Below are 24,016 nucleotides of genomic sequence, written 5' to 3' on the forward strand. Positions count from 1 at the left end.
ATTTGACTTAGTAAGTAATATTGGATAGACCAGGGGTAGTCAACCTTTTTATACCTACCGCCCACTATTGCATCTTTCTTAATAGTAAAATTTCCTTACCGCCCACCAGTGCTCGATGGAAGGAGGATTCAGCTTGTGCCGTAGAACCCCTTACCACCCACCTAGAATCCTGAAATGCCCACTAGTGGGCGGTAAGGACCAGGTTGACAACCCCTGGGATAGACTATCAGAATCTGTAAACAATGTGACACCAGTGAGTGGGGAAAATGAGAGTGGTGAACAACAGGTAATGAGACACAATTTACTGAAAAGTGATTTTACTTGTCAAAGTCTGAGGTGTTTTGAGTAAAAGCTCTTCTTCAAAAGCAATTAAACTTGCTAGGTAAATTTTTTAAGAATTACTGCTATTTTCATCCAAGTGTTTGTTTTTCTGTTTTGTTAGTCACTCTGAATTACTCCTTTGGAGGAGAGAGACTGGGTACTGGCAATATAGTTTTTTGTGCTTAGTAAACAGCATGTCTTATTTTGCTTGTACCTGTTTTTAAAAACTCATCTCGACCTCTTTTCTGTTAATGCTGTCACAGCTAGGGTAATAATAGCCTTGTAATAATTTCACAGTTAGTGTTTATAGGGAGGCAGCTGTCTCCTTCTTTTTCTGTACTCTGACATGGTGGTACACATTCAGTTTCTCTTGTTGTGGACTATACTGAGCTAATGGACCAATACTCTGACTCAACATATACAGAAAGTATAACTGGAGAGAAAAGGTGATGGAGAAGATGTATAATGTATGTCATTTATTTATTTTGCATGTGTTGCAAAGGGGGGAATTGTTGTAAGAATATTAAGGTGATTATATATATATATATATATATATATATATATATATATATATATATATATATATTTGTTCATTAGTGTACCAAGTAAACATGTGCATGAATAGGCCGTGTCTGAAGCAGCACAGGAAGACAGGCTTGACACCATTTTGACTCTCAGAACTGACCAAATGTTTACCAAATGGGTCTCTGCAAGGAAGGATGGGGTGAGGGAGCTTTTCCATTGTCCCAGGAATTAAAAGTGATTACCATCTCAAAGGAATGGCCTGGCTACCCAGGAAAGCGCAATCAGATAAGACATTATCATATGAAGTGGCAGACAGGAGGTAAACAACCCACTCAGATTTCTGTTGTAGACCGCCTTTTTGTGTGATGTAGGTGTGATGTATCTGGGTGGTGGGCTTTGGGCTGCACCTCTTCTGTGATGTATGTGTGATGCTTCTGGGGGTGGGCAATTTCAAATCTCTATATAAGGCCAGGCAGGCCTTTGTTCTGGGTCCCTCCCCCGCTCTCCTGTGTGTGGGGAGGTCAACCCTGTTGCAAGAGAACAATAAAGATCAAGCTTACTAGTTGCTTTGCTTCTAAATATTCTCTGGTTGGCCTCTGTTATTTACTCCTACTGATGGAGAACCTGCAAAGGGTTCTACAAGGGCTCTTGTGTACCCCATAAGGGAATAAGGGCAGGTTTTTGTTTATTACACATGCATGCATGCATGCATGCATGTTTATGCACATGCACAAAAAGCAGCTTCTATCTTTTTGAACAAAGAGTTATCTAAGGATAGGACAATTAATTATAGCCTGACTAGGTTGTGTAAATATAGCTGGCTCAACTCTTTAAAAGTTAGCAGCTCTCTTCCTCCACTGAGCAGATCATCCTAACATATGGCTCAAGAAGAAGACAATCTTTCTGTGGCAGCTACAATCATCTGTCCGGACAGGCACCAGAAGGCAATCTGGTAATCTCAGTTGTGTGTCAGTGCAAAATACTACCAGAAAATGAGGAGCGCCTTTCTATTCCCAGAGTTATCTCCAAGCAGATCAAGATTTTTGTTTATCTTTCATTGGTGCCTTTGATGAAAAGGCGGGCACTTTATTGCTGTTCATGATGCTGAGTTGTTTTGACAGGTTAGGGCTGAAAAGGGTCTTGGGTACTTACAAAGAGGGAAAAGGCTAAGTGTAAACTGGCAGAATGAATTGGCAGCAATAGTGCTGGCAGCTCCATTTAATCTGTGCTGCACTTTGAATATTTGCTTTACAGTTTACACTAACCAGTTTCAACCTCCTGTTCTGCCAAGTCAATCAAATAGCCTTAACAGCATAAAGTGTCAGCGTTTCTTTTTGTCCTCAAAACCTTGAAACCATTTGCAGTTATTTGGTTGATGTGTTTATTTAATCATTAGAGGCCTCTGTTTGCAAAGGCCCCCACAGAACCTGGCAAAGATTCCTCTGAAAGCAACACAAAGTTTCTTTGTGTGTCTCCAAACAGAAACTGGGATAGAAAAGCTATATCCCCTCAAGTATTTCCAGGAGTTTACATTTAGAAGAAACTGATCTGCAAAGTCTTAAAGTCTTTCTGGCAGCAACCTATCTGGCTGAAAAATACACTTGTATTAACTCATTCATGCTGCCACATGGGTGTACCCGGGGGGGGGCAGGAGGGAGTAGGTGCCCCCCTAGAAGCAAGCTGCCCCCCCCCGAAGGAAAAATGATCAGTCGCCTCCTGGGTCTGGCTTAAAAAGCAGCACTGCTACCATTGCTGGCTTAAAAAGCAGCATTGCTACCATTGCTGAGTGCTTGTTCGCTAAGACTGAGCAAAGAGGGAAGTGTGCTGGGTGAAAACGTCTGGAGAAGACTGGAGACTGATATCTCCCTGATTCCCCCCCCCCCAAGCTTCCTTAACAGTCTCCAGACGTTTTCACCCACCTTAGACTGCTTGATACTATAAGGGTCTGTTGACTTCTGTTTCAGTGTATCTGAAGAAGTGTGCATGCACACAAAAGCTCATACCAAGAACAAACTTAGTTGGTCTCTAAGGTGCTACTGGAAGGAATTTTTTGTTTTATTTTGTTTTGGAGTATAAATAAGCAGTGATGTTTTCCTGTGCTTTTCAAACAACTCACTTCTTTGCATTTCAGAATACATCTTGTCACTTAATGGTTAACACTTGCTTGCAAGTAATTAAAGTAAATTATAAGCTATTTAGTCATAAAGTGTTAGTGTTCTGATATGCTGCTGCATGGAAGAGGTGTGAGTTGCTATGTGTCCTTGCTTTCAGATTCTTATAAAGTAGTTGAGAAGTAAAGGAATATATGAAGAGATGCCAACTTATGTGACCAACATCTGCGCATACTGCACCTGTGAAACTTATATTATGGTTCCTAGCAATTTCACTGCTTGAGTTCTCAAATTGTCAAAACCTCATAGGAAAAGCCTGTGTGAATAAATTGGCCCATAAAATCTATGTGTAAGATTGGTTTAATTATCCTAACAGGAGTTATAATTTTTTTACTGTTTAATATTTTGTTTTGAGGTGGAATGTGCTGCTGTTTGTGAGACCAAAAGTATTTTTTGGGTGGGTAGGGCCCTGCTTTAAATAAGAGTTACCTTAAAAGGCTAACAAATTTAGTATGGTGTAAGCCAGTGGTGTCCAAACTTTTTTCAAAGAGGGCCAGATTTGATGAAGTGAAGGGCCGTGAGGGCTGACCAAAGGGCCGACCAAAGTTGTTAACCTTTTCTAGGGTTGAAGTTGTTGAGGTTTTTAAAGGATTTTACCCCAGGAAATAAACTGCCACAGGGGCCGGATTAAACCAACTGGTGGGCCGAATTAGGTCCCCGAAGTGGACTTTGGACATGCCTGGCTGAAATCTCAATTCAGTGGAGCTGAATAAATAAATAAATAAATAAAACCTCCCCTCCAGTAGTTTCAAGCACTACTACAGGCTCCACATAATATCTGTACTGCATTGTTTACTGTGACAGCACCTGCACATTGGAACTCCCTGCCTATTGCAGCAAAGCACGTGCCTTTGCTAGACTCTTTTCGGGCACCTGCTAAAAGCATTCTTCCTTAGGCAAGCATACCTAGATGCTTAGGAAGTTGAAGTAATCTTAATCTTAATATTTTATCTTTTGCATGTTTTTAAGTAGGATTGTTAATTTTTCTTGATTTTACTGTTGTGGTGTTTTTTTGTTTTGGTAAACCACTTTGAAGGTTTTTTTAAATAAATTTTATTAAATATATAAACAATAAATAAATATAAAATAACACAGGCCAAAACACAATCCATCCTGTACATTTAAGTATCTGTCCATAGTCACCTACTTGTTATCAGAGGCCCACATTCCACATTCACATTCCACATCCACATTCCTTTGCAAGAAAATATGAAATAATGTAAAACCATTTTTGCAGGCAAAATACAGACACGCACACACACATGGGGGGGGGGTGAGAAAATTTTTTTCGCACCAGGTGCCACCTGACCTTCCTACACCTCTGGGGGCGCCAGAAGGTGATCTCGCCTATGGCGCAAAAAACCCTAGCACCGGCCCTGCCTCCTGGTGCAGCCATTGGCTAATATCGCTGAGGCACAGGCCAATGGGTGGGCAGCCCTAGAAGCAAGCTGCCCCCCCCCCAGAAGCAAAAATGATTGGCGTCCGTTCAAAGCATTTTTCCCATCCTATTTTTTTCCCCAGAAGCTCAATGGAGGTTTGTGCAGCAGCTGTGGAAAGGTGAATTCCATGTTAGGATTGTTAGGAAATGACACAAAAATAAAACAGCCAATATTGTAATGCCTTTATAAAAATCTACAGAGCAACCGCACTTGGAATACTGTGTATGGGTGACAACATTTAGGGCTTTTTTAGTTTAGGAGATTGAAAGGCAAGTGCAGGGTGAGGTTTCAAGAGAGAGGTGTATAAAATTAGGTATGGTAAGCAGAGAGTGGGTCAGTAATAAAATAATTCAGGATTTAGTGTGCTCTTGCTAAAGTTTCTACTGCTTAGAAAATTAATTAAAAGGAATAAATATTTTTTTAAATAATCAGCCAGCACAGCTAAACTCAGTGCTTTCTATTTAGATACCGTATTGGCCTGAATATAAGACTCACTTTCCCCCCAAATTCCGACCATGTAAAGTTAAAGTGTGGCTTAAATTTGCGACCTTACAAAAATTGGCTTTTACGATATCACTGCTGAAACAAACATACAATACTCGTTCCGCGAGTGTTGTCATATAGCGGAAATTTCATCTTGCAAAGCACGGTTGGAGGAAGCGCGGTTTTACGGGGGTGGGGGAACCGCAAAACGTTTTCGTTTTGTGAGTCACGGCTATAGGAAAATTTGTCTTGCGAGTCACCCTTTCGTTAGCGAATGCCTTTCGTTAGCGAATGCCTTTCGTCTAGCGAGGCATTCGTCTTGCGAGGTACCACTGTATGGTAAAACGGAACAGGTGTGAGTGCCTTCAGAATTTTAAGGGAGCGGCTTATATTTGGGTATTGTCTTTTTTGCTTTTTACCCCTTGAATTTTAAAGGTGTGGCTTATATTCAGGTGCTACTTATATTTGGGCCAATACGGTACGTTCTAAAAGAGTAGTGTACACTTTTGGTATTCACCAGAGGTGTTTATCTCCTTAAGTCCCTTCCTTCATCTATGTTTATCTCCTTTTAGGTCTGCATCCACACCATATGTTTAAAGCACATTGCTTCCCCCAGAGAATACTGGGAAATATAGTTTACCACTCACTAGCACCCTTAACAAACTACAATTCCTGGGATTATTTAGGGGAAGTGATGTGCTTGAAATGCGCTTGAAATATATGCTGTGTACACAGCCTAAGTCCCTACACAAAGCTGCTATTCTAGCAAAATCTGTCACTTGAAAGCTCTCTTAGCTGCAACCAGAAAAAGCACCTGTTACCGGTACTCTACATGGTGTGACTCAGCTTTCTTGTGTAATATACCTCAGTGCTTGTGACATCTGTAAGTGAAGATGAGAATTCCTACAATGGTAAATAAACAAAAGAAAAAGACCATTTCCTTTCAGCTGAAAAGCAAAAAAGAAAAGGTGGCGATTATGCAGCTCCCATCCTCCAAACATTTTCATCTAAAAGTGCTCATGCTTTATAGTTCCATGAAGAGTTCAGTGCCAGCCTGATTGTGATAAGTAATCAGCATCTTCAAAGAGAATCCACAGCAGAGAGCCATACAGAGCAAAAGGGGAGTGTATTTGAGACAGCAATAATACATTACTTTTTCTACTCCATTTCCATATATAAGGATAAGAAAACAAATCAGAGAGATGAAGAAATGTTTGCTACTCATACTTCATCCTCTCATGCAATTTCCCCCCCTTAACAGCTCAGGACTTTTCTGTGGGTTACTGTCATAAAGCTCAGTAGATATTAAACTATCCTTATGGGAGACATATTTGGGACAGCTCTATTACTGTAATATATGGGATTCATAAGGAAAGAAGAATGCATATGTATTTTAGGAGAGCATAAATGGGGAGGGAAAACATATTGAATCTCTTCAGATACTGGTGAATTTTCTCCTTATATTAGGTGGGTCGTTTAGCAAGCCTTTCTTTAGGAGCATAAAAAGGTAAAGGGACCCCTGACCATTAGGTCCAGTTGCGGACGACTCTGGGGTTGTGGTGCTCATCTTGCTTTATTGGCCGAGGGAGTCGGCGTACAGCTTCCGGGTCATGTGGCCAGCATGACTAAGCCGCTTCTGGTTAACCAGAGCAGCACACGGAAACACTGTTTACCTTCCCGCTGGAGTGGTACCTATTTATCTACTTGCACTTTGATGTGCTTTCAAACTACTAGGTTGGCAGGAGCAGGGACCAAGCAACAGAACTTCCGACCTTCCGATCGACAAGCCCTAGGCTCTGTGGTTTAACCCACAGTGCCACCCGGAGCATAAACCTGGCCAAATTAAAAACATACAAGGCTTTGTAATGCCTGTTATGTCCTATTATGGGCTTGCTTTTTTAAAACTTGGATTCAGTAATCAAAGCTGTATTTAATTTCCAGGTTATACTTCCAAGTGAGAGTACTATTGCTTCCCTATTGTGGTCAAGATCTTACTACAGCATTGCAGCTGATGCTTTGTTGAGTCTGGTTATTTTGGGGATTGAGTTTCAGTGGAATATTTATAACCAGCATCTCATCTCATATTAATACTGATAAAGGGGAATGCTATTAGTCTTGGATTTCTTATTCTATGCATTTTTCTTCACTTTCCACTGCAATATTGAAACTGAAAATCAATTTAGGGTTGACAGCAATGGATCACTGCAATACCTGAACTTTTTACATTGCAATGCAATTTTTTACTAGAGCCTGCAGTACTATTTTAGAGGGAACAGTTTTGCATGGTTATAGGGGTGCGAGGGGGTGAGAATCTGAGTTATATCAGCAGCTACAAGTCTCCAGCCAGGAGTGTGAATATATTAGCAAAGCAGTTATGAGCATAGACAAAAGATGTGCCCAGTTTCTTAATCACAGGATTGTCTGTTAGTTTGCAGACTGGTAAGTAGCACCCCTTAGTAGGCTGAATTTTCACATGAAGACACTGGCCCAGTTCACATGTAATGCTAAACCAAATCATGGCTTAGTGCAAACACACAGATGTGTGAGCTCCTGGAGAGAAGATTGTGCCTTCGTTCCTCTTCCACACAAGAACACAAGAAGTTCCTTTATACCAAGTCAGACCTCTGGTCCATCTAGCTCAGTTTTGCCTATACTGACTAGCAGTGACTCTCCAGGGTTTCAGACTGGTGTCTCTCCCAGCCTACCTGGAGATGTTGGTTATTCAACCTGGGACCTTCTGCAGGCAATGTAGGTACTCTGCCACTGAGCCAAGGTCCTTTCCCCTCCAATCTTACTACTGCTGTGCCGGGGTGGGAAATTGGATCCAGATGGTGGATCAGATCCTCCCACCCCCATGAGCCAACTGATAGGTGAGTGGGACTGCCCACCTGTCAGTGGCCTGATGTAATGATGAAGCTGGGTGACTGAAACCTGTCAATATTCAAAGGAGGTTCCCCACCCATGGGCGTACCCAGGGGGGCAACTGCCCCCCCTAGAAGCAAAAATAAAAATAAAAAATTTAAATGGTTATCAGCAGCCTAAAAGGGAAAAAAGCTCTCCTCCTTAAAAAGCTCAACTACTGGTCTTTCTCCCCCTCCCAAAATCTCAATAACAATTGAGCTCTTGCGCCGACACTGTGTGTGTGTGTGTGTGTTGCACCGGCTGATTGTTGCAAGGGAGATTTGGAAACTGAGTTCCCTTGCATGGTGAGTAGTTCCTTTGCGAGGGCTGAGGATCCTGGGAAACGGAGTTTTTCAGCCATTTGGGGCTTTCTTTTGGGGGGGGGAGTTTTTCTGTTTTTTAAAGCTGTTTTTGTTTGCTGTTTACATAATGTGGTCAGTAATCAAATAATTCAGGATTTAGTGTGCTCTTGCTAAAGTTTCTACTGCTTAGAAAATTAATTAAAAGGAATAAATATTTTTTTAAATAATCATTGTGCATTTTATGTTATCAAAGAGGGTAACTGAGCCATTGGTGCTTCAGCTTGTCCCAGGTTCCTTTTGTGGGACAGGTTCCAGCCTCCATTGGGGGTGGCATTGTTTTGCAGCAAGGTTTGATTTCTAGGTGGTTTGCCTGTGTAGTTGCAGGGGAATACAGATTTTGGGGCATTCCTCATCCCCAAAAAAGGTCAACAACTTTGAGCTGAACCCCAAAAAACGGGGGTAGATCACTGCCAGATTTTAATTCTGAAAGTAGATCACAGTCTCTTGAGAGTTGGCCACCCCTGGTATAAGACATGTAACTAGAATAAATAATAAAAAATTCAAGCAAATAATTGTAATAACTACCATAATAAAGCACTGCTATAATTATATATAATTTTCCTAAAATTTTGGTTTCATTCGCCTTTCTGTGCTGAAATGTCACAACCTGAACGACCATGGCTTGCCCCCCCCCCACTAGTTTTGATGCTGGGTACGCCCCTGTCCCCACAACTGACTTGGTGTGTCATCCAGACATGGGCTTGTGGTTTGTCTCGTTTCAAACACTGCAATCTGTGGCCTAGGTTTCTTCTATGGCTTACAGCTCGTTGTTTATTTGGAGGAGACACACTATAAGCCCATGTTCAGAGAGCATATGAATCCAGGCCATGGCACATCAGTGCAGCAGCAGCGTAATCAGAGTAGAAACAAAGCAGCAGCAATATCTCAAGAATCCCTCATGCTTGTGCATTTATACTGAGCCACGGTTTGGTTTAGCATGGCATCCAAACTGGGTCAATATCTTATGATCAAGTGTGTGTGTGTGTGTGTGTGCGTACATGCATGCGTGCATGCGTACACACACACACACACGCTGTGAGAGCAGGAGTGGGAATCTTGGATGTTAGCATTTCCGTTTGGTTGAATCCTTTTTTTAGCAAATCAGTTGTGATAGAGCAGGGGTCCCCAAACTAAGGCCCGGGGGCCGGATGTGGCCCAATCGTCTTCTAAATGCGGCCCGCGGACTGTCTGGGAATCAGCGTGCTTTTACATTAGTAGAATGTATGCTTTTATTTAAAATGCATCTCTGGGTTATTTGTGGGGCATAAGAATTCTTTCATTTCCCCCCCCCAATATAGTCCAGCCCCCCACAACGTCTGAGGGACAGTGGACCAGCCCCCTGCTGAAAAAGTTTGCTGACCCCTGTGATAGAACAAGCTAGAATTTTCAAAACATGACAGGGTCTGGTTAATTTGACTACTTGAAAGAAAACAGATTAGATTTACAGTTAATTTTAACTATGTAATGACTACAGTATCCCGAACTCAGTATGCATTACAATTACTGAGAAACAAGTGAGAATGTTGCAGTGCATCTCTGGTACTCTTCAGTTACTTGAGCATGTTGCTTATAGCACTGTTTCCCAACTGGGATCCATATGGCCCCCTGGGAGCCCCCAGGATATTCCAAGGGGCCCACAGGTGAAAAATGCATAATTGGGATGCCACAGCATGAGGCTAGGGGGCCACAGAGGGAAGTGAGAAGTGCAGGAAAAAATCATGTGTGTGTATTCTTTTTTAAAAAAATCATTATTATTTTTTAAAATCCTAATTGGCTGGCTATCCGCTTCGCCTATCACAAGCGGGTAAAGGGGCGGCCCACCAGGGTCTAGTGCTCCTTCTTGCCATGTGCATTTTCTTGGAGCCATCCTGGTTTATTTCTGGCGGGAGACGGCAATTGCTAAGGCTCCCATTTTGACCAGTAGAGCCAAAAATCCCAGGTCAGGTAAGTGGAACGGTAAAAATAAAACGTTCTGCAGATCCAGCTAACATTTTTATGATTCTCCTTAGTAACAGGGAAGGATTTGAGAATGTGGTCACTTCTCATTGCATAGATGAGGGAACTGACATGCACTTTTGCATTCTCCTTCTGACACTTTGTTGCTCTGTGGGAATGAGCAATTCTCGCCCTCTAATCTGACCATTCTGAGCTTAATATTCTATTATATTTAAAATGTTCCTCACATTATCTTTCATCTGTCAACCAGGAAGAAGGCCAGCTTGGTCCTCATGTATCACATCTCTAAAAATTCCTTTCAATCTATTCATCAAAATCATTATTTAACAACGAGATCGGCCTATAGTTTTTTCTTTGAGGTACTGGTAACTCTGTATCTTGTTTTGGGATCAATGTGATATAAGCTTCCTTCCATGTAATCAGAATCTTTCCTTTATTTATCTTTCTTTTGGATTTTCTATTATTTTATCTTCTATTTTTTAACTTATTAATAGTATTTTGTCCTTGTTTCTTTTTAATTGCCAAGCTAATAATTTTCCAGGCTTGTTAGCAAATTCAAAATTATTCTGCCTTAGCATTTTTATTTTCCATTTGACTTCTTGATTAATTAACATTGAAAATTGGGTTTGCAACATCTTGATATTTGGTTTTATTTGTATACTTCCTAGTTTCTGTTCATTATCAATTATATGATTTAATATTTCCTCATCTAACCTATCCATTCTTAAGGAAATCAGCCCTGAGTGCTCACTGGAAGGACAGATCCTGAAGCTGAGGCTCCAATACTTTGGCCACCTCATGAGAAGAGAAGACTCCCTGGAAAAGACCCTGATGTTGGGAAAGATGGAGGGCACAAGGAGAAGGGGACGACAGAGGATGAGATGGTTGGACAGTGTTCTCGAAGCATGAGTCTGAGTCTGACCAAACTGCGGGAGTCTGACCAAACTGGTAGCAAAGATTAATTCAATCAGTCTGCCATCTTCATTTTGAGATAGAGTCTAAATGTAAATCTTATGGCTACAACATTCAGCTTTCTGTTTGAAGAACCCCCATCTGTCTTCTTCAGTCCCTGCTCTGTGTAATACCTTTTTTGTGTATGTTTCTCCTGATGGTGAGTTCTGGAAAGCTCAAAACCTTTCTTGCAATTTTGTGTCATTTTTGTTGTCCCAAGTACCGATATATTGTTCAGTTGTGGCTTTTGTAATTTTTTCTTAAGTACCAGCACATTTTCCTTTCCTGTTCAGGGAGTGGGCAGAGGCTTTTCTGAAAATGAGATGTCTCTTCTTCCATTTTCTAGCCAGGGATGATGTAAGCAAGGATGATGTAAACTAGGAGACTGTCTGTGAAAGAGAGATTAGGCAGGCAACTGGAGAGGCAGGCTGAGTCAGAGTGGGAAAAGCTAGCAGCAGCTTGGGGTGTTGGCCGTCTCCTTGAAGATATTACGCAGGGAGCAGTAGACTTTTGGGACATCTGTTGGTGTGTTGGAACTACACCTGCGATCAACCTTTACATTTGTAAATAAAATGCAAATATTACAAATTGCTATAAGTTTCCTGTGACCTCCTCCCAAAGGAAATCAAACCGAGGTAAGTGCTTGCATCCCTGGAAACAACTCACTGTTCAGAGAACCAAAATGCACATAATAGTTGTATTTGTGTGGTGGAAGGGATCTCTAAGGCATGGCATCGACAGAAGTCCACTTTTAAAGATTCATTCCCAAGGTGCAGATAGACAATGAGGTAAGTTTATGCTCCGCTGTGGTAAGCAATTACCAGGATTTGATGTAGTCTTAGGTTTGTGGCACCACAGATTCACAGCAACTTATCTACCCTTCTTCATAAGTCTTTTGACAGGAAGGAGAGATTCTGAGTCCTTATGAGGCCTGTGAGTAGCCTCAGTGAAACATGTCCCAGCTGTGCCTCTAAAAGATTTAGTCCGCTGACTTCATCCTCTGCCCTGCTCTTTTGTATTTTGCCTCATAGGTGTGTTGACTTTCCAGTCAAGAGTGTGATTTTGCTCTTGGAAGTACCTGTTTTGTATCTCTGTTGTCGGGGACAGATGCCAAAGAATTTTTGGGGTCTCAGACCAACTCCTCTTCTCTGTCTTGGACTAATATTCACAGCAGGGGTGAGTCCAGGAGGTCAGTTATAAATCTGCTTGTTGAATTTATTCTCTCTTCGTAGATCCTCTATGTATATATATAAAAAGAATCAGAGCTAATAAATTTTGAAGCGAAATGTTGGATTTTTTTCAAGTGGGGTGTGTTTTGCAGTTCCATGCCTGCTGTTAAACACATTATTTTTCTCTGTTTATGTGCCCAGTGTCCCCTCTCACCAATTCCCACTAGGAAATGTGTGTGTGTGTTTAAGGACAAACAGAATTTATTCTTAGAGATGTGCATGTGAGTGAGTGAGTGAGTGAGTGAATGAAGGGGTGGAAAGACAAAGGTAGGACTGAGATGCTTACAGTCCTCCTCCAGTGTGACCCAAGAGTTTGTGTGTAACGGTTGTGGGGCCTTGGGCTTTTGACTCCCCTGAACCACGTCATGCTTTCTGACATGGGCCAGATGTGCAGCTAGGGTCCCATCTTGAAAGTCTCAACAGAAGCTTGTGGAGCATGAGGGACTCTTCATCCCTGTTCACTGCCTTGGATCTTATAAATGCACCCTATATGATTTGTAATTAACTCACAGAGGTCTCTCTCAGAACTGCCCAAAGAAAGTAAGAATCCCATCCGGCCCCATAACCCCGACCTCTCCAGGGACTGTGGCTGGATCAAAAAATATTTTTTAAATGTTTCAGGAAAATGCGTTGTAAACTTAATAATGGGAAATCACATTGGCGAAAGATGGGACTGCACAATGCCATCTGATGTCACAGTGTTATAACACATATAAAACACTTTTTCTTTACTAATGTAGCTGAGTCCTGTCTTTTGCACATTTATGCTGGTTGCTGTGGCAAAGTGTTTTGCTGGATAATGTTTGAGAAGGCAGATTGTCATTGCGCTATGGCCCATCCTTTCTTGCTTTTCAAAGTGTGTGTGGTGGATAATTCCTGGAACTCCTGAGAGCTGAATGTGAAGCAGAATTCATTTTGTAGCTGTCTCAGAATAGTTCATCTGATACCCTTGCAGGCACATAAGCCCAACTCCCCAAAGAGCAGGCTGTGGGAAGGTGGCAGTCCTGGCTTCACCCCACTGTTCTGACACTCAAGAATCTTTGGAGAAGCTATAGCTGGGAGTTACCAGTATTTTTGCTGCCATTCTTGAAACTCAACCAGTATAATGCCTTTATATAAATTTGTTGTACAGGACTCAGCTACATTAGTAAAGAAACAATGATTGGAATGTGTTATAAATTTTTATGTGATTTTCCATAGCACAGGGCTTTTCTCTTTTGTTATAACAATTTAATTCCTGACTTATTTATAGCATCCCCCCCCCCGTGTTTAGATCTACCCACAGTCTCATTAAGCTCTGCATACAGCTCCAGTTCATGCCTCCACACACACACACTCCTAGTGTAGGATGGGAGGCAAATAAATCAAATGATAAGGAACTGAAACACCTTCCCTGCAAAGAAGAGCTAAAGCCTTTGTGACATGTTTCAGTTTAGAAAAGAGAAAGGGAATGAGAGGGGAGTGGAAAAAGCAGAGAGGGAGAGGCAGCCATTTGAAATAAACATGCAATATTATTAGTTCATACTTATACAGTATCACATTTATGTTGGGTCATAAACATGAGATATTATCAGCATTACTAAGAGCCTGACCCCATTTCTTTTTTGTGTTATTCTGACTCCCCAGATGATCTACCGGTTCCTATACTTTGACCACTTCAGAGACAAGCACATTCCCCCATCCCCTGTGGGTGCCAAGCCAGGCCCAACTCCTTTAACAGAGTCTCCAGAACTGCAGGCGCTGCTCCAGCTGCTGCATTGGCCAGCTCCACCTGACGATGCTGTAGGCTTCAGTTCTTCCACGAGTGCCGAGAAGAGCCACTACCAGCTCTTGCAGTCCCAGAGCAACTACACCGTGGGTAACATGCTCCTGGTGTCTCTGGAGGCCAGGGACCAGAGTGGGCAGCCAAAGAACTATGGCGGAGACTTCCTGAGGGCCAAATTGCATTCTCCAGAGCTGAAGGCGAGCGTGGCAGGGACGGTGGAGGACCACAAGAATGGCACCTACACACTGACTTTCCCGCTTCTGTGGGCAGGTGCAGCGCAGGTGTCTGTGCGTCTCATCTACTCCAGTGAGACTGTGGCCCTCCTTCGGCGCATCCGTGACTCCCATCCCTCCACAGTCACCTTCAGGGGCTACTTTGTGGACCCAGGCCAGGGGAACAAAGAAGAAGTGACTGAATGCAATGTGCATCCAGTCTCAGGCCCAACCTGCCAGTATGTGGATCCTGGCACTGGGGAGCACTGGTTTTGTGCCAGGCCTCAGCATCACTCCTGCAATGACCTTGTGTACCACTCTGCTGGGATCTACAAAAATGTGCTCACCTCAGCAGAGAAAGTCTTCCTTAGTGGGTGAGTGCTTTGGAGATGGCTGGGGATGGGGAAGGTAAGCTTATGGCGTGGTGATAGTGATGCATCTCCAGGATTTCTTTTAAAAAAAATAATTTTTATTATATTTTCCCAATTAAACAAATTAAAAAGATTATAAACATTATAAACATATAACAATAAATCTCGCTCTGCTGAGCTTTGACTTCCCCCCTTCATGTCAGCAGGTTTTCTAGTCCGATATAAACACGCAGGTTCTCTTTAAACCTTCCACAATGTCGTAGGGTCAGTCCAATCCCACTAGTGTCTTCAAACTTCCACAGTTAGATCTTATATCATCAATAAATTTACTCCAATCCTTTTGGAATTTTGATTCATCCTGGTTTCGGATCCTGCCAGTCAGTTTTGCAAGTTCCGCATATTCCATCATTTTCGTCTGCCACTCCTCAATCGTACGCATTTCCTGTAATTTCCACCTTTGGCCTAGAAGAATTCTTGCTGCGGTTGTTGCAAACATAAACAATCTTTGATTTTTTTTTAGCAATTTCTTCACCCCTCAAGCCCACATCTCCAAGATTTCTTATGGGAACCATGGGATTTCTTCTAGGCCCTTGGAAGTAGAGATGGTGTCAAGTCTACTTATGGTCTCTTGGGAGTCTGGAGTGTTATGTTGGTTCCTGGGACCACTCTGCCCTCCTCCCTGTGTTATACACCCTACCTTTCCCATCTTCAAGGTTATTTCATACCATCAAGAATTATGTCCTTTCCCCAGAAGAGGCTGCCCATTCACTGGAGCAGAAGAATGTAGTGTGTGTGTTTTTATTTCCTATATTTTCCTGTGTGTTTAATTCCTGTACAGAACGTAATTGGGGTATGTGAAGATAAATACCTTTGTTCAGTTTATTCAGCTGTGCAATATGAGAGGTCTTTGAAACTTAAATGTGGAGGAGCCAGAAGGAAGGCACATTGTGGAGAAATGCCACTCTGTCTTTCACAGGGCATGGAGGATAGTTTATTGTAATGCCTAAGGTCTGGAGCAGGCATAGGCAAACTCCGTCCCTCCAGATGTTTGGGACTACAATTCCGATCATCCCTAGCTAACAGGACCAGTGGTCAGGGATGATGGGAATTGTACTCCCAAACATCTGGAGGGACGCAGTTTGCCTATGCCTGGTCTGGAGGGTTTAATGAAAGCAAAAATGTCAGCAATAGGAGCATGTGATCAGATAACCAAACGTTAGTAATGTTCATGAGCACATTTCCAAAAAACAAAAAAAATTGCAAAAATTACAATTGCAAATCACAAAAACAGCAAAAATAATCCAACACCAAAATCAAATCTTGGCCCCAAGAGAAGCCCATAAACACTACCCCCTCCAAATCTGTGGTAACATTGTTCTCTGGACTTTGGGCATACACTGTATCCAGCACACCAAGAAAAGCAATAATATGAAAATCTAATCAAATTAAATTAAACACAGATTGAGAGTTTGCCTGTAGAAGGTGAGCCAGTGTGACCAGTAAGCAACAGAACCCACTGTAGGATTGCTCAGACATACTACAGCTACAACACCTCTTGGTTTTTAACAATGTGATGAGATTCAAAGAAGAAACTCACACTTCAGCAGTGATGCAGCTCAAGTTGCCATGTTCTTCATTCCTCTCTGTTCACACAGAGCTGCGACAGACCGGATTATTCCAGGGAGTGTGCCCATTATCCAAGTGCTGCCTAGCCACCAGCTGGCTGTTGGTGAGTGGAAATAGAGGGTGGGAAGTCAGCTGACTCTGTGTTTATATTATTGAGAATGGCACTTGTGACCATCCTTTGCCTATGTTCCTGTAGCCACCTCCCCACCGCTCCCATGCCACCCAGGTCTTGCCCTCACCAACCCTTCAGGCTTCTACTACAAGGATGTGTGGATTTCTTTGGGATGTTCTAGCCAGACCTTCCCTACTCCTGACTTGGCACTCAGCTGCTTGCGAGGCAAGATAGTCCACATGATTGGAGACTCCACACTACGCCAGTGGTGGGAATTCCTGCTGGCCTTCATTCCATGTAAGTCACTGCCTGGATGTAGAAAGTGCATTGTTTTGGGGGACAGGTGTCCTGGTGTGGGGATAGATGTATAAGAAAGGTATGATTGAGCTTCAGAACCAGAATGAAGGAAACAGAGGTTGGTGTGTGAAGTGGTAAGAATTTTGTTGGCTGGGGTGGTTAGCTTTGGCAGAGAACTAAGAAGGATTGGTTGGGCTAGGATAGTGATGGCTAAACATGGCACTCCAGCTGTTTTTGGACTACAACTCCCATCATCCCTAGCTAACAGGACAAGTGATCAGGGATGATGGGAATTGTAGTCCCAAAACTGCTGGAGGGCCAAATTTGGCCATCACTGGGCTAGAACAGGAGAGAAGCTACTTTCTCAATGTTACACATGAGTAAGGGTATGCAAACCATGGATCAGAGCACATGGGAACCTTTGGTGGATGACTGGAGTGTGGGGTTGTCCATTTGGGACTCTAAGTCTTGAGTCTCTCACACACTCTGTCTTTCTCTTTCTCTGTATAGCAGTCAAGCACATAGACCTTCATGTGACCTATCAGTCTGGCCCGCTGCTGGCTGTGGAGCCAACACAGGGCCTTGTGCTGAGATGGCGTGCCCATGGGATTCCGCTGCGTACCGCAAAGTCCAAGATGGCTGACATGCACTACTTGGCCAATGAACTGAATGCACTTGGTGGGGGCCCGGACATGGTGGTGGTCTTCACGCTGGGGGTCCATTTCATCACCTTCCCCGTGGATGTATATGTGCGGCGGGTGCACGGCATTCGGCAGGCTGTGGCACAGCTCCTGGCCCGCAGCCCCCAGACTACCGTAGTCATCAAGTCAGCCAACACAGGATACAAGTCTGTCTATGGCAGTGACTGGCTCTCCCTGCAGCTGGACAACATCCTTCGTGCCATGTTTGCAGGCATGAGAGTGGCCATTGTTGATGCCTGGGCCATGACCTCCTGCCACTACCTGCCTGAAAATATTCATCCTGGCAAGCTCGTTGTGCAGAATGAGGTCAACGCCTTCCTCTCCTATGTCTGCCCAGGGAAGTGACTCAGAATGAAGAAGAAGAAAAGTTTGGATTTGATATCCCGCTTTTCACTACCCGAAGGAGTCTCAAAGCAGCTAACATTCTCCTTTCCCTTCCTCCCCCACAACAAACACTCTGTGAGATGAGTGGGGCTGAGAGACTTCAAAAAAGTGTGACTAGCCCAAGGTCACCCAGCAGCTGCATGTGGAGAAGCGGAGACGCGAACCCGGTTCACCAGATTACAAGTCTACCGCTCTTAACCACTACACCACACTGGAGCAGACTTGGCATTCATTTTCTGCAGAGCACATGGAAAAACTTCCACAATGAGGAGGGGATCTCCAGAGAGTTTCCAATGAGGGTGGGGCACCCTTTTGTCATGCTTCAAATCCTGCAAACCTTTCTGTCTCTCAAAAGATATGGAGGAAGATGATGGCTTTCTTATGGAAGCCTTGTTTTGGGTGCGTGGGAATTTTACAGCACTGAATAATAGGACGTGATCATCTGGGGCTTTTTCCTGCAGAAAAAGGGCTGTTGTGAGATGAAATTGGTCCATCATTCTCTTGAGTTGAATCTACAGGGCTGGTTGCCTGGACAGCAGTGTCCCTCCACTGGACCACATTTGCACTTCAGACCTTCACTGTTGATGGGAAGGAGGCCCAGCCCAAACTGTGTTCTTATGTGAGAAGGCTTGTGTGGCAGCCAGGGGTGGACGAAAGGGTGTGTGGTGGGGGCGGACCATCCTAGGTGTCTTCACTGAGGGGGGTGACATTTGGCGCACTGCTCGCCCATGACTCCCAAGCCTACCCCAAGCTGTTGGGGGAAGGGAGCAAGCTGTGCTGCTTTGCCGGCGGCATTCCCCTTTCATTTTGACAGCTGGGGGAGGCTTGGGAGTCGAGGGTGCGCAGCACACTGAATGTCCACCATTGGCCGCTCGCTCTGCCCCTGGCTGCAGGGTGCACGTGCTGCTCTGTGTACCCGAGCTGCTATCCCGCACCTGGGAGGGCACCTTCCATGCCCTGCCCCCCCCCTCAGGAGTGCACCCGCCCTGGGCAGTGTGGGCCTATGCTTCGCCGCTGGTGGCAGCAGCACTGTAATGGACTGGAGAGCCCAACAGCTGCCTCTACCAGGGAAGCTCAGTTACACAAAGGGTTTGGACGGCCTCCCCCTTGCAAGCTGGTTTCCCTAGTGGGAGTAGAACCAGCTCTGTAATGAATCACCACCAGGTAAACCTGCCAATGCATGAGCACAATGGTGTGGGGAAACTGCCAGCCTCCCCCTCACACTTGCAAACATGCTTAACTGACTGTGGTGCTGTAATTGTCCAGGGAGCTCAGTGGCCACTTGTCTGCCAGGTCCCTTACAATGCTGTCATTGCTGTTAGGCAACCACCTTAGCATGTGCAAGGGGGTGGTTGGAGCAGCTTTTCCAGTGGGGGGGGGCAGCTGCAGTGAGCACTGAATGGGGGCAGTGACAGGAAGTCAACTCTGGCAAAACAGGGAAATCACACACACCCAAGGGCATACTTATGGGATGCTTAGGTTGACCCTTGTCAATGGTGCAGAATACCTAGGAGCCTACCCTTCTATCTGCACACTTCACAGGCTACTCCTGGCAGAGTGCTAAAGGAGATGAAAACACCTAAGCTTTTTGAGTTTCCGGTCCATGGTCTCTCCTGGCTTTAGATGCACTGATGCAGCTCCTTGCCAAGAGTGCAAGAGAACCTAGGTATACCTGAATTGTTTCTCTGTGTAATCAGAAGCAAGTCCGGTCAAGTTCAGTTGGACTTTCCCAGGTTAGAGGGCTATAGGATTGCAGCCTGAAACAGCTCCAGAGATTTGTTCTTCCACCCTCCAATAAGCACTGTGTTTAAACATAAAAGGAAAGCCCTGGTGGCTACTCACCTGATTTTGCTAGTATTGACTAGGAAACATGAATGCAGGGGAGATTTCAGGTATGCATCCATAACATGCAGTAATTGCTCACAGCAGATGAAGTGTGCTAAATCTTGTTGTGTCAGCACTACAGAGTATACATGTATACACACACAGGCACTGATTGTGCTCAGCATTCAAGCACACATACAACAAAGCAAAGTTTCCCAGAGTGTGAAATGTAAATCATTTGCCTACAATTCGAAAGTGCCTTCTGTTGAACACAAAAAGCATTTAGTTATCTAGATTTTATTTTTTTAATGTGGCCATGATTCTAATGTTGTTGTATTTGTGCATTGTGTGTTTTACATAGCAAATGGAGTTGAAATAATAAATATTATTTGTTCATTATTTTGCTTTTGAGCTCATACTTAATTCGTTCACATTGCCATGGTGGATTGTAACAATAAACTTGGAACAAAAACCATTTAGAATGTACATTATGAGAATACAATACTACTGGGGACTAGTAATAGCTGCCTCCTGACAGGCAGGCTCCCAGCTTTGCAAAAGAGCAGCTTCTGTCTCCAACAAGTAAGCCATGGTGCAAAGGCAAGAGAGGGGACATATTGCTGAATTGAAAGAGGTGGTGTGTTTTGTGGGGGCAAGGAAGGGGGGGGGTGAGGTGAGCACTCCCTCACCACCACAGTACATTCTCTTCATCCAAAGAAACATTTCAGTCCATCAAAGCAGAACTGGAGAGGGGTGGCCTGAGTCCCAACAGGCTGGGAGAGCTGCATGTGGTCCCTGAGACTGATATTTCTTATCAGTGCTTTAACCCATTGTTTCCCAATCGGGGACCATATGGTCGCCTCCCCCCCCCCCCGGGATATTCCAATCCAAGGGGGCCACGGGTGAAAATTGCATAAATGGGGGGTCACGACACAAGACTAGGGGCCACAGAAGGAAGTGAGAAGTAAAGAAAACAGAGAAGTGGCTGAAAAAAGAAAACAGAAAAGTGAAGAAAATAGAAAGCAGGGAAATGACTGTGCTTCCCAGTGGATGGATTGCCATGTGCACTCTGCGGCAATGCCGCTTCCACTTCCTTCTCCCTCCAACTTCCGCACCCCACCGCTGCACGCACCAAGATGTCCGCATCTCGTATGTCATGGGCAAAGTGTGTGGCTGCAGCAACGTTAGTGTGAGGGGTGCTGTTTCTTTGTGCAAGCATTACTACGAAAGGAGGTGTGTTGCTGCATGCAAGAGTTACTCAGCCTGACGCAGAATCGTATTAACATAATGGACAGAGGTGAGCTTTGGTTATCTCTCACAGCAATAGAACCGGATATCTATATTTTAAAAGCTTGTTTCTGGTCATCAAGCACAAGGGTCACATTGATCAAGAAATACATAAAGTATAAATTGTTATGTAATTGTATTTTGTATAAATTATAACAATTATAAATAAAATATGTTCCATTTACAAACAAAACATTTAAATAGCTACTTTTCTACTGGTAGGACAGGGGGGCCACAGGAAGGAAACAAGGTCAAAAGGGGGCCACAGAAAAAGGTTGAGAAACACTGTTCTAACCCAGCCCCCTTAACAAATGGCAATTCCTGGTGGGGCATTTTGTGGTTCACCTCAGGCAGCAAAATGTATTGGGCAGACCCTGTCCCCTTGCTTCATGAATCTTTTGGCATGAAGGGGGGATTCTCAGTCCTTAGATAGATTTATTATTACGGTTCTCAACCAGCACACACATATCCATACAAAACAATCCAAAATACATTCTAAAATATGAACTATAAATATAAACTTTAAACTTTATTTTTTTTTAGATAAAATAAGATATCACTACTTTAAAAGGTGGGCTACAGCCGATTATAGCACTGGTTCGTCTTTAGCTCTGCCCTGAAGTTGTGTGGGTACTGCAAACTAGATCGGACCAGATTTTTATGGCTCTAGCACAGAACCTGGCTGCCTTTGCTGTCACATTAGCGTTAGCATCTGAAAGAAGCCACTCTATCCGAGCGTCCAGGTAGCTCAGCCAGCATCGAGTGGATAAACTCGCCTCGCACCTCCTCGTAGAAGCAGCATCGCAAGAGTATGTGGCCAGTAGTTTCCACCTCTCCAGATCCACACAGGCAGTATCTCTCGCACAATGGGGTCAATTTGTACTTCCCTTGGAGAACTGCTGAAGGCATTATGTGATGACGGGCTAGAGTAAATGCTCTTCTATGAGAGGGTATTTCTAGTTGGAATAAATATCTGGCTGGACGGGACAGGTATCTCCGTTTCTCCTGAATTAGAAAGTGAGGTACTTTACTCAGATCCTTCTGTCTTTCTATGTCTGTTAACATCTGTTTAACAATGATCTTTGCTGAGTTAAAGTCACGTGACATGAGGCTAGATGGATGGAGGCCTATACTTGTCAACTTCTTTACTATGGCCTTGCTCCAAAGGGAATGATAGTTATTGTTAAGTACTCATCTAGGATAAGAGGCAGAGTCAGCCGTGGTTCCAAATGTCCTTTATTATTAACAACGGAACTAGAACTCAAGAACAACCCATGCTGCATGTGAGCCTGCCTGAGCCAGACTGACTCGCTCCCGCCTAAAACTGTGTTCAGAGAAAAGAGTCCTTAGTTAGCTTGTTTCTGATAGGAGTGTTCGCCCTCCTAGCTCTTCTGTAATTGGCTAGGCCGCACCAGGAGGTGGACCCTGTAAGGTGGTTGAACAGCTCCTATTGGTTCCCATACATAACAGTTATCTTTTATTAGCAGCGAGGTTAGGCCCTGTGGGTTCAGATTAAGTTTCAGTCAGAGGTTACATGCCTGCATCCATACTCTGGCCTCCACTCAAATCATGCCTGTTTCTAACCGTATGGCTGTGTTTGACACACAGGGGGGCATTTGTAAAGCCGCTCTGAGGAATTTTGACTGGACTCTTTCGAATACAAGCAGGTTTGGTGGCGGGATGTTAAGGTTAGCTCCAAAAAGTGACTGGGCCATCACTTTAGCCTCAAACAGTTTAAGAGCCGCAGGAATGTACTGTGCCCCCTTTGATCTGAAAAAGCTCAGAATGGCTGTGGAGGATTTGTGGGCTGTTATTGCTGACTGTATTATGTGGGGTTTCTTTAACCCTTTATCATGGAAGACAATGCCTAGGTATTTTAGGCAGTGAACCTGTTCAATTTTTCGGCCATCTATGCACCATGTATAATTCTTAGGGCGTTTAGCGAAATACATTTTAGTCTTATTATAATTTATAGAGAGATCAAACTCTCTATAAATAAAATTTATAGAGAGATAAAACTCTTTACAAAACTCCGCTAATGACCGTAGCGCGCTCCGTAGCCCAATTGGGGTCCTTGATAAGATCAGAGCGTCGTCAGCATATAAAAGGATAGATATTTGCTTGTCCGCCAGTTTAGGTGAGTGGAATTGTGGGCCTTTTACTTTGGGTACCGTGTCGTTTTTATAATAGTTAAACGAAAGGGTAGCTAGTACGCATCCCTGTTTGACACCCCGCTGAGTAGGTACCCGACGTGTTAGATGCCCCTTAGGTGAGCAGCGGATTCTAAGGTAGGTGTTCGTATATAATAATCTTATCAGATGGAAGAGACGTGGGTCTATTGATGAACATTTTAACTTCTCCCAGAGTTTGGTTATTGAGATAGAGTCGAAAGCATACTTTAGATTGATAAAAGCCGCATATAGGGCGGAAGATTTGTTGACTGTATACTTTTCAACGAGATGTTGGAGTACTAGGCAATGGTCAACAGTGGCTCGGCCTTTTCGGAAGCCAGCCTGTCTGCTATTAGTGATTCCATCTCAAGCCAATCTAGCAGTTTATCTTTAAGGTGCAGAGAGCCAGTGTGGTGTAGTGGTTAAGAGTGGTAGACTCGTAATCTGGTGAACCGGGTTCGCGTCTCCGCTCCTCCACATGCAGCTGCTGGGTGACCTTGGGCCAGTCACACTTCTCTGAAGTCTCTCAGCCCCACTCACCTCACAGAGTGTTTGTTGTGGGGGAGGAAGGGAAAGGAGAATGTTAGCCGCTTTGAGACTCCTTCGGGTAGTGAAAAGCAGGATATCAAATCCAAACTCTTCTTCTTCATACAGTTTGCTAACAGTGTTAAGTAGACTAATGGGTCTATAATTTCCTGGATCTGACTTTTTTATATATGGGAATTATTATAGCCATTCCCCAATCTTTTGGAACGTGGCCTGTCTTGTTGATGTATGTGAACAGCGATGCCAAAGCTGGGCACCACCACTCTTTGTTTTCCTTAATGAGCTCGAGTGGAATTAGGTCCTCTCCTGGCGCTTTCCCTGTTCTAGATCTGGATAGTAGGGATTGAATATCTGCCATGGTGACTGGGTTCCAGCTTGGGAG

The 24,016-nt window shown here is 43.8% G+C and overlaps 1 protein-coding gene across 1 annotated transcript; it reads left to right on the forward strand.

The window, feature by feature from the left end:
* Positions 1-13,964: 13,964 nt before the first annotated feature.
* LOC117049762 (NXPE family member 3-like) lies at positions 13,965-17,789 on the forward strand. Its single transcript, XM_033154673.1, has 4 exons — positions 13,965-14,689; positions 16,342-16,415; positions 16,509-16,721; positions 17,232-17,789. The coding sequence occupies exons 1-4, from the start codon at positions 13,965-13,967 to the stop codon at positions 17,765-17,767; spliced, it is 1,548 nt and encodes a 515-aa protein (XP_033010564.1). The 3' UTR covers positions 17,768-17,789.
* The last annotated feature ends 6,227 nt before the right edge of the window (positions 17,790-24,016 follow it).

This window comes from Lacerta agilis, chromosome 7 (assembly GCF_009819535.1).
Source record: "Lacerta agilis isolate rLacAgi1 chromosome 7, rLacAgi1.pri, whole genome shotgun sequence".
In the NCBI taxonomy this organism is placed as follows: domain Eukaryota; kingdom Metazoa; phylum Chordata; class Lepidosauria; order Squamata; family Lacertidae; genus Lacerta; species Lacerta agilis.

Coding starts and splice junctions, on each gene's coding strand:
- LOC117049762 (XM_033154673.1), top strand. CDS start 13,965: ATGATCTACCGGTTCCTATACTTTGACCACTTCAGAGACAAGCACATT. Junction 14,690..16,341: donor GAGAAAGTCTTCCTTAGTGG/GTGAGTGCTTTG, acceptor CTGTTCACACAG/AGCTGCGACAGACCGGATTA. Junction 16,722..17,231: donor CCTGCTGGCCTTCATTCCAT/GTAAGTCACTGC, acceptor TTCTCTGTATAG/CAGTCAAGCACATAGACCTT.